General features: G+C 42.3%; 1 protein-coding gene across 3 annotated transcripts; it reads left to right on the top strand.

Moving 5' to 3' along the window:
• The first annotated feature begins 1,429 nt into the window (after positions 1–1,429).
• Positions 1,430–8,322, top strand: LOC135636089 (P-loop NTPase domain-containing protein LPA1-like). 3 transcript variants are annotated; one of them, XM_065147640.1, is made up of 8 exons: positions 1,430–1,704; positions 1,852–2,032; positions 2,593–2,918; positions 4,889–4,970; positions 5,935–6,354; positions 6,544–7,281; positions 7,441–7,551; positions 7,760–8,322. In XM_065147640.1, the coding sequence occupies exons 1-8, from the start codon at positions 1,481–1,483 to the stop codon at positions 8,192–8,194; spliced, it is 2,517 nt and encodes an 838-aa protein (XP_065003712.1). In that variant the 5' UTR covers positions 1,430–1,480; the 3' UTR covers positions 8,195–8,322. The 3 variants fall into 3 exon arrangements, with proteins under 3 accessions (XP_065003712.1, XP_065003714.1, XP_065003713.1); XM_065147642.1 differs by having other exon boundaries at positions 1,700–1,704; positions 1,852–1,965; XM_065147641.1 differs by lacking the exons at positions 1,430–1,704; positions 1,852–2,032 and adding an exon at positions 2,083–2,333.
• Positions 8,323–9,464: the final 1,142 nt, after the last annotated feature.

Here is a 9,464-nt window from a genome sequence, read left to right as displayed (position 1 = left end):
ATTAATGGAAGGGAAGTATTTTGTGTCGTCTTTTAATCCTCATAATTTCTCATGTGAATTGGGTTACATGGACTCGATCACTCGGACTATGAAAACAACCAATACCACATACATGAGATAAAATGTTATCCTTTTCGAGACATTTGCCGTTTAGATATGACAAACTTAGGATTAGGAAGGTGACAATCATCATCAATGGCTACTCCAATGAACAGCTCCCAACAAAAAGAAAGCCAGGCGAATGAACGGCTCCCTACAAAAGCTAGTAGGGAGAGTTGGTGACTACGTGTTGCCTGTGGTGGGAGGATTCGCCTTTGGCCCCCTCTTTATTTCTTTGGCGTCAATCGAGTTCATGTCGTCTACTCTTGATATGAAGTCGACATGCCAAGAGTTGGACGCAATAATTCCCTTTCATCCCTCTTGCAGTGTCTCTTACGTACGTTGGTTGTAATTGTCATGATTCTAAACTTGAAGGAGACACCCAGTCGGGTCAATGGTGGGATGCGTGTGTGTAGGGGGAGTACCCGCTTCATTAGAATAAATCCACCCCCTTCTTTAAACGCCCACCGTCGTACGCGAGACGGGGGAAGAGAGAGAGAGAGAGATGGGGGCAAGCGACAGGTGGGCCCGGCAGTGCTTCTCGAAGCCGGTCACAGACCTGCGAGGCGCGTAGAAAACGTATGCCTCGATTCCAGACGCCCGGCCCACGCGTCGCCTTTCTCCAGACGCTCACCTTCCCCGGCGACCCACGGCGCGGATCATCGTCTCCCATGGGGCCCGCGCGTCGCAGGAGCGGCAGCATCACCCGTACCGCGCCAGGTGGGGTCCAGTCTTGTTCGGTCTTAGCAAATTTGCGGGGCCCACTTTCGGGGAAGGAAGCGAAACGCGGTCAGCGCTGTCCTGCATCGTTCAGGCGATCCCCTCCCCCCGGTTCCCCGTCGGGAACATTCAGCGGAGCCAACAAAGACACGTGAAGAGCAGCGCGCAATCCGCAGCTCCCGCGGGACCGGCAGATCGCGGGGCGGTGTTTGCGGGATGACGCGCATCGCACGAGTCGGGGTCCATCTCGTGGCCCATTCCAACAAAGGGGCCCACAGCCGGCGGAAGAAGCATTGTCTTCCTATCGGTGGAACTAACTGAATCCTGTTTGGGATCTCTCAGGCGATCTTCTCCATCCGGTTCGAAGAAGGAAACGAGAAGAGTCGCCTATTAAGTTTCATTGAACCTATTAAGTAACGTAACGAACTGCTACGCTAATAATGTGAAGCTAATGACCGATATTTAGTCATTAAAGCCGCTATTTATTCCTGAAAAAGGCCAAAAAGAAAATAACGATTCGGGAACGGTCGAGACAGCAACAGCTGTCAGGGATTCGAACCTTACTAGAATTCCTCCCCCACGGATTATTGCAGCGGATCCGGAGGAAGCGGAGGGAGGGGGAACGTATGAGCCGGCCCCATTTGTAGGCCCCACGCGAACGATGGGTGGGGGCCGTGTCAGACGACGAGGTGAGAAGAGAAGCGCAGGGAGGCGGAGGCAATGGCCGCGGTGCATGCCTTGGGCATGGCGGAGGACCCAATTCCCTCTCCTCTTCCTCCCGCCCTCCCCGTGTAGTCCTAGAACCCGACCTCGCATCGCTTTTGCGCAACAGCCGCTCTCTCTCTCTCTCTCTCTCTACCGTCCGTCTTTCCCTGTCAGGCCCAGGTTCGTCGCCGCGTCTGATCTCGTCGATCGAGCAACGGGGACCCCCGCATTGCCCCCCGGCCTCGAATCCTTTACCCTCATGTTTGGTTTTCCGCTTCTTGATTTGGCCTTACTCTCCAATCTTCGTTTCTCGAATTTTCTTTGAAGGGTCTCGGAGATGGCGGAGGTAACGAAGTTGCTGTACATTGTGGTGGTGGACGAAGGAGAGGGGGAAGGAGGCGATGGCAAGAGCGGGAAGGCGAAGGGGAGCTCGTCGTTCCGGTACGCGCGGCCCGTGCTGCAGAGCACGCTGCAGCTCATGGGTTGCAAGGCTCGTCACGCTTTCAAGGTTTCGTGATCCTGTAGGCGACATGGTTTTAGTTGTTCGATGCGTTTTACCTCGTGACGTTTCGCTTCTTTCCCGTTTGTCTTATGTTTTCTCCCTTTCCCTCAGCAACACGCTTCCGCTTCTTGATTCTTGCGTCGAACAATTGCAATCGTTCTGCTTTTGTGGGAATTATCTGCTCTTTTGTTCTTCTTGTTCCCACAGTGAATTTTTGCCTGCCGTGTGTATGCTTCGACAAGATGATAGGACATGTACCTTAGAACCACTTGGTTGGGAAAGTCATGTTAACTCTTAGTTTCTATAGGTATGACTTTGAATTCTTACGATGTTTTCGACAAGGTTTTGTGAGAATTTGAAACCAAGGTTTGGATATTGATATGTAGAATTATGTACTTAAATAATGGACGTTTAGCCTATTCATTTTTTGTCATGTTTTGTTAGGTTGGATTTGCAAATTCATGCTCTTACGCTATGGAAGATTAGTTTTAGGCTCTTCAGGAGATTCTTTTTTCGTTGGATTCAGGAGATATCTAAATGTGACATTTCTTTTATTTTTTTCCCAGATCAGCCGAAGAGTATTTGATGTGATGAGAGATGAGTGCTCAGGCGGCAGCTTGCTTTCTGATGCTGCAAGCTCGGATGCCTGGAAAATTCCATCCAATGAGGAACATGAGTATAGCATAACCTGCGGCTTGGGCCAGGGGAACATGGCTCATCAGTCGACTGTAGAGAATGTGGATACCAGTGGTGGAAGTTCATTCGAATTGTACAAAAGACTAACAACTGTTGTTGTTTCAAGGGAACACTTCTTGGACATCGTCTGTGATGCTCTTGCCCTATATAATTACGTCGGTCCCAATCAAAGAGCTGATTTGCTTTTAGCCTGCAGGTATATCATCTGTTTCCTCTTGAATTGCTCAAACTGAGTTACCATTTGTCTAAATGGTAAAGAACTAAATCAAAGTTCAATAATTATGCAACAGATCCTGAATTTTTTATGTATAGCATGGAACAAAATTTTTCACAGAGATTTTCCTTATGTTTTGTATACGATGTAAAATAGTTGCATGCTTCTGATTTTCTCTCTTCATTGAACAGTGACCCAAAATATCATGTGATGCCCTTTAGGTAATATATTTGTTCAATCAAGAATGAGATGTTGCTAGTGAACACTAGAAGTGTTTTTCTCCATTAAGTTTTACCCTCAAGTAAGCAATAAGAAGTATGCTAAACATGCTTAGTTTCTATTTCTTGTCTTGCTAAAAGCATCCTTGTCCTAATCCACATGCACTACATTTTGTAGAACTACTCTATATATGCTTGTTGTTTGTATATCTGTAAATAGAAATTTTAACTATATATAAGAGATCTTATCAGATATTCTACATATAAATTCATTATGTCTGTTAATTTTACTTCATTTTCCTATCTCTACAACAACTCACCATGTTTCTTAGATTTTCAGTATGGAGTTTTTATTCTGCTTCTGTCAAGTGGTTGGCTACTTTGACAAATTGTTTATCGAAGTGATGGGTATACTTAGTACATACATATATAAAATACCTAAATTTTGTATTAAGTCAAGCGTAAATTTGTGCAAATATAAAGTTGAAGTTACCATAATAGGTTCCACTAGAATGGAAATTTTGTATCTAATGTTTCTCTAGTTGAGCAGATTAGATTTGTCACTGGTCACTTTTTGGGTGAATAGTAGAGTGTGCCAACTTTTGGCCTCGTGATCAATAAAAAGATGATATAATGATGTAACATTACCATTCAATGAACCTCAATATGTTCTAGCTATAGCTATGATAGAGAGGATCTGAACCTCGTGTCCACTTTTCCTTGCATTACCAATTTTGGACAGATTTTCTCTTGCTTGTGCTCCTAATGGTGAGGTGCAGCACATCAGTGGTTAGGTTATTAAAGTTAAAAAATTGTCAATTTGCTATTAAATTATTACCATGATCCCAAGTTTCCACTGTTATGTCTGATGTCTCCATTCCTCCTGACATTCCACTCTAGTATCAGGTCTCTTATTCTTTTAGCAGATTGTTGATCTAAATGACAAAATATTGGCAAGCAGCCTGCCATATTGATATCATCTGTCTGTAATACTGCTTGACCAGCAATTCCAGGACCGTCCTGATCTTAAAGCCTCATAATGATGTCCTATTTTCATTGATTTTGCAGTATCGTAATTAATGTTGTCTCCTGAGTGATTTACTTATTCAGACTATATAATCTGTAAACGTGACCTTTATGAACTGGTTAGAAAGAGAGGTTGTAGTTGAAATTTTGCATGTTTAGGTCAATATCCTCTGTGTGATTGAACCTCACCTGGGCATCATCAACGTCAAGTACAGTCATATTGACACAGTTAACACTTGACAGCAGGCATCGTAAAGCTAAAATTCAGTGTACTTTTAGTCATTAAAGCGAACAGGTGTATTTCAGGTATCATATTTTCATGCTAAGTATCTTCCTATGCTTCCCTTGTTGTAGAATTTTCTGTAGCTCCCACTTTATAACAGTGCAGCATGGAAACAGATATCTGGTTCTCCGTATCCTGTAAGGTTCAGATATAAGTAGTATTGTAAGGAATAATTGAGATTTGTATTGTGATGAACTATTCTTAGATTTATTGTTATTCCTTATTTATAGTTGTTGGCTTCAGTTTTGACCAATAGAATCGTTTTTTAATATTTCGCTAGGTTTTTGTTTTCTATCTTTCATTATAAAAGGCACTTGCTAATTTATTCACTTTGAAGAACTGAACTGCTCTTTGTTTGATTTTCTGCTTTCATTTTTATGTCTTGTGATTCCTAAATAATTATTTTCCTTTTAAAATTCTTTTAGGATTCGAGAAAGAAAGGATTCTGTGACAGTGCTTTTGTGTGGCACTAGTGGCTGTGGCAAGTCAACTTTGTCTGCTTTGCTGGTACTTCCTGAGAATACTTAGTGAACATTTGCTTAATTCCACTCATTATTTTTGTGATTTATGAATTTTGGGATTCTGTAGCTAATGTTTAATTTACATTCAGATGATTTGGAACATGCATTTCGTCGATTATTCTTCCTAAATGAATTTAATAAAATTTTCTTATATGTTTCCTTATCATAAAGAAAAAGAAAGAGAAAGAGGAAAGGTAATATAGCAATGAACAATCAACACAAACAGACAACAAGAAGGCCTAAAATGCCTGTCAGAAAGCAATTGCTGTGAAAGCATGTTAAAAGTAATTCTTCTTGGCTCCTGAGGGACCAGTTCCTCTCCGGGCGAATGTATGGTAATGAAATTCAAGAAGAGACATATCTTTCTTGAGATATATCCTATGCAGCAGTAACTTTTTATGTTGTAATGTCTTAGTTGCAGCATTTGATATACTAATAGGAAAATGTTGCAAGTTATGTGTACAGAAGAGAGCTGACTTGTAAGCTTGTTTTTCAGTGGATCATTTTGAACTTCTAACTTTGACGCCCTCTTTATGTAGGTATTTCGACTACAGAGAATATCATTGGTTAGCCAATTTTGTTAGATTCTCTCTACCAGAGTAACTAGCCTTCGCACTTATCCTCTTTTGGCCTCTGAAGCTAGAGGCATGGTTTGTAATCGTTTAATTAGCAAATATATCTTTCTTTTGGAGAAAAAGAACTATAGAGAATATCTGCTTAATTCAGTTTTAGAAACCACATAGAATCAATCACATTTGTGATGAGTTTGACATTACTTATCTTTGTCACTTTGTCTTCTAGCTTGAAAATACTTGACCATCATACTTGCTAGGCGCTCTTAAAAATAGTCTACTTCGGTCTTATGTTATTTATGGATATCTTACAGACTGAATGTTGGGCAAAATCAATTCAAATTTATGAAGACATCTTCTTTACATATTTCTTAACAGGGAAGCAGATTGGGTGTGACAACCGTCATTTCTACTGATTCAATACGCCATATGATGAGGAGCTATGTGGATGAGAAACAAAATCCACTCCTTTGGGCTTCAACTTATCATGCTGGAGAATGTCTAGATCCAGTAGCAGTCGCGAAAGCAAAGGCCAATCGAAAAGCAAAAAAACTTGCTGTTTCACACACAATGATTAAGGAAGAGACATCTGATGGAGCTTTAAATCAAAAGCTTGAAAGACGATCTCATGATCTGGTCCTTAGAACTGAGTTAATTGGCAAAAAGCAAATGGCTATTGAAGGTTTTAAAGCACAAAGTGAAATGGTCATAGACAGCCTTGATCGATTAATCACTGCTTGGGAGGAGCGAAAAGAATCTGTTGTTGTTGAGGGTGTTCACTTGAGCCTTAATTTTGTGGTGGGTACCTGGCAATGGCAATACATTTCCTTTACTTAATTTTCTTTATTTGGATTTGTTGAAAAATTGTTCAGACTCATAGTTCTCAAATCCAAATCCATAGATGTTCTCACACAAACTTACATAGAATCCAGGTTTTTTTTCATGTTTGATTCCTAATTGATGTCCTATGCTTGTTTTTTTGGTTAGATGGGGCTCATGAAGAAGCATCCTTCGATTGTACCATTTATGATCTACATAACAAATGAAGACAAACATATGGAAAGATTTGCAGTGCGTGCCAAATACATGACATTGGACCCAGCAAAGAATAAGTATGTAAAATATATTCAAAATATCAGAGCAATTCAGGAGTATCTTTGTAAAAGGGCTGATAAGCATCTGGTTCCAAAAATAAATAACACAAATGTTGACCGGAGTGTGGCAGCTATCCATGCCACAGTTTTTGGCTGTCTGCGCAGGCGGGAGGCAGGCGAGCAGCTCTATGATCCGACTACAAATACAGTGTCTGTGATACATGAAGAATACAGAAATCAGTGTGTGGCAAATTCTCTTAGTTCCAAGGGAATGTTTCAGTTGATCCAGAGAAAGGGTTCCTCAAGGCATCTAATGGCGCTACTCAACACGGATGGCTCTGTTGCCAAGGCTTGGCCCGTTGAATCAGTTGATTCTAATGGGAAGTTCTCTGGATATGGGGGAGAAAAGTGCCTGGGAAACCCCATGTATGGGCCCTTACTGATTGGGAAGGCTGAGCCAGTTAATCTTCAATTTGGAAATTATGGGATCAGTGCATGGCCAAATGATACATGTGGTACAAGTCAAACAGGGAGCGTCGATGGCTCGAGGGCTGATGCCGCCGATTCTGGCAGCAGATACTTTTCTTCCTGTTGCAGCTCTCCGAAGGCATTGGATGGACCTGCCAAAGAGGTATGTTTTTAGCTGATACCTTTGTGCTTTGTTGATTTGATTTGTATCCTGCAGTTGGTCATGCTGGATGTCACTAATATATATGTATTATTTTCATTTTCTAAGTGGCAAAAAAAAAAAATCCTCTCATGCTATGCGTTGTGCTATAAATCTTTTCAGCTTAAGGAAGAAATCTTTGTATCTGGTAGCGAAGAAGAAGCTGACTATCCACCTGATGGTGACAGTGATGAGGACCTTAGCGACATGGACCACAAGGTGATCCATGATGAGGTAGGAACCAGACCTTTGTCATTCTCTTATTTCCCAAGAAAACCTTCCTTCGATCTGAACCTTCCTTCCCCATGATACAGCTTTCCTAGACTTTAGTGTTGTGCAGTAATTTTGGAAATGGTGTTACAATGTAGAAACTCCATTACAGTGTCCCCTGTTCTGAGCTTGAGTACGAAATAAATGCCATTGCTTGATGTCCATTTGTCAGGTTGAAGGTTCTGTTGATGAAGACTCTACCAAGTCGGATGAGGAGTATGATGATTTGGCCATGCGAGATGGCTTGGAAAATGGTTATTGGTCCGATGACGATTGTCCTGAGTCAACAAACATAAAGAGAATAGCAGATGATCAAGAACCAATAGATGAAGGAGATGGTGTTGCAGCAGGCGAGTACCAACACAATCTCGAGCACATCTTCAAGAGGAGCGAGGGTGTGGTGGAACCACCTCTCCCTTGTACTCTGCCATGCGAGATAAACGAGACAAGCACGGGCCAGAGAACAAGGAGACGGTCCTTGAGTGACTCCATGCAACTTCAGTACCTGACGCGGAGCACTCCTGCTGCCACCGACGAGCTGAGAGCACTGCAGAAAAGCCCGGCCCTTGCAGTCGTGACTCGGTATGGCCCAATGGCCTCCTGCTGACGATGACTCTTGCACAGGTCTAACAAGCTGTGAGTTTTTTCCTTTCCAAGGATTACTTGGAAGGTTTGGTTGACGATGGATTCTATTATGTTGAATCACTGTCAAAATATTTTTTTCTTGGTTTTGAATTCCCGGATGACGACGAAGGAAGATTCCGTGGAATGTTGTGGCTTACCTGTTGAGATGCTTCACGCGTGCAGGTTTTTGTTGGAGCTTTTGTATTGAATTGGTTGCTTCTAATGATGGAAAAATATGGCTATGAAAGAAGAAGAAGGAACCATTCATCAGACGTGATGATTGGCGCGGATACACAGTAATTTAGCATGCATGTGATGAGAGGGAACCCATAGCATAATATTCCTGAAATAGTAATCCCAAGTAATACTCCTACATTTCTTAAGATTCTTGAAATATCAATCCAAAAATAACCCTCCTATATTTCCTGTAAGTAGAAGATTTTTTTAAAATTTATATAAAAGATGAGCGATGTGTTAGAATCGAAGCGGCACTAAGAGGGGGGGGGGTGAATTAGTGCAGCGGATTAAAACTTCGGTTTTAGAAAAATCTTTCATACGATAAGAACGGAACTTGAAAAGCTTAACTTGAAAGCGTATTCTTAAAGTTACGCAGCAAAGGTAATAAGAAACTAAAGCATGTAAAAAGGTTTGCAGTAATGTAAATAGCAATAATGAAATGCAAACCAGAGATTACGCCGATTTTAGAGTGGTTCGGTCAAATGACCCACATCCACTTGCGAGGCCCCTCTTCGATGAGGCTCCCACCTTCCACTAGCAAATCTCTTGAAATGGAAGGGTAAATACCCCTCTTACAACCTTTTACAAGCAGTTCAACCTCTTATAAATTTTCAATAAGAAAGGAGGAGAACTCTCTAGCAAATTGAAAACAAGACTTGCTAAGACTTTCTAAGACTTTTCTCTCAATCAAATGCTTCTCAAAAGTTGTGATATCAGCTGAGATTTGAGGGGTATTTATAGGCCTCAAGAGGATTCAAATTTGGGCTCCAAAATTTGAATTCTCTTTGGGTTCCCGATGCTGGCGGTGCCACCGCCCAGCCAAGCGGTGCCACCGCCCAGCGCTCGGGTGCTGGACGGTGCAACCGCCCAGCCCAGGAGGTGTCACCGCCCAGCTCTCGGGTGCTGGGCGGTGCCACCACCCAGCCAGGCGGTGCCACCGCCTAGCTCTCCAGTTCACTGGTTTGGCTTAATTTTAGCCCAAACCAAATCTGACTTTGGGCCCAGTTGGCCCCTAA

The sequence above is a fragment of the Musa acuminata genome, chromosome BXJ3-4 (assembly GCF_036884655.1).
Source record: "Musa acuminata AAA Group cultivar baxijiao chromosome BXJ3-4, Cavendish_Baxijiao_AAA, whole genome shotgun sequence".
NCBI lineage: Eukaryota > Viridiplantae > Streptophyta > Magnoliopsida > Zingiberales > Musaceae > Musa > Musa acuminata.
This window is presented reverse-complemented; position numbering and strand designations above follow the sequence as displayed.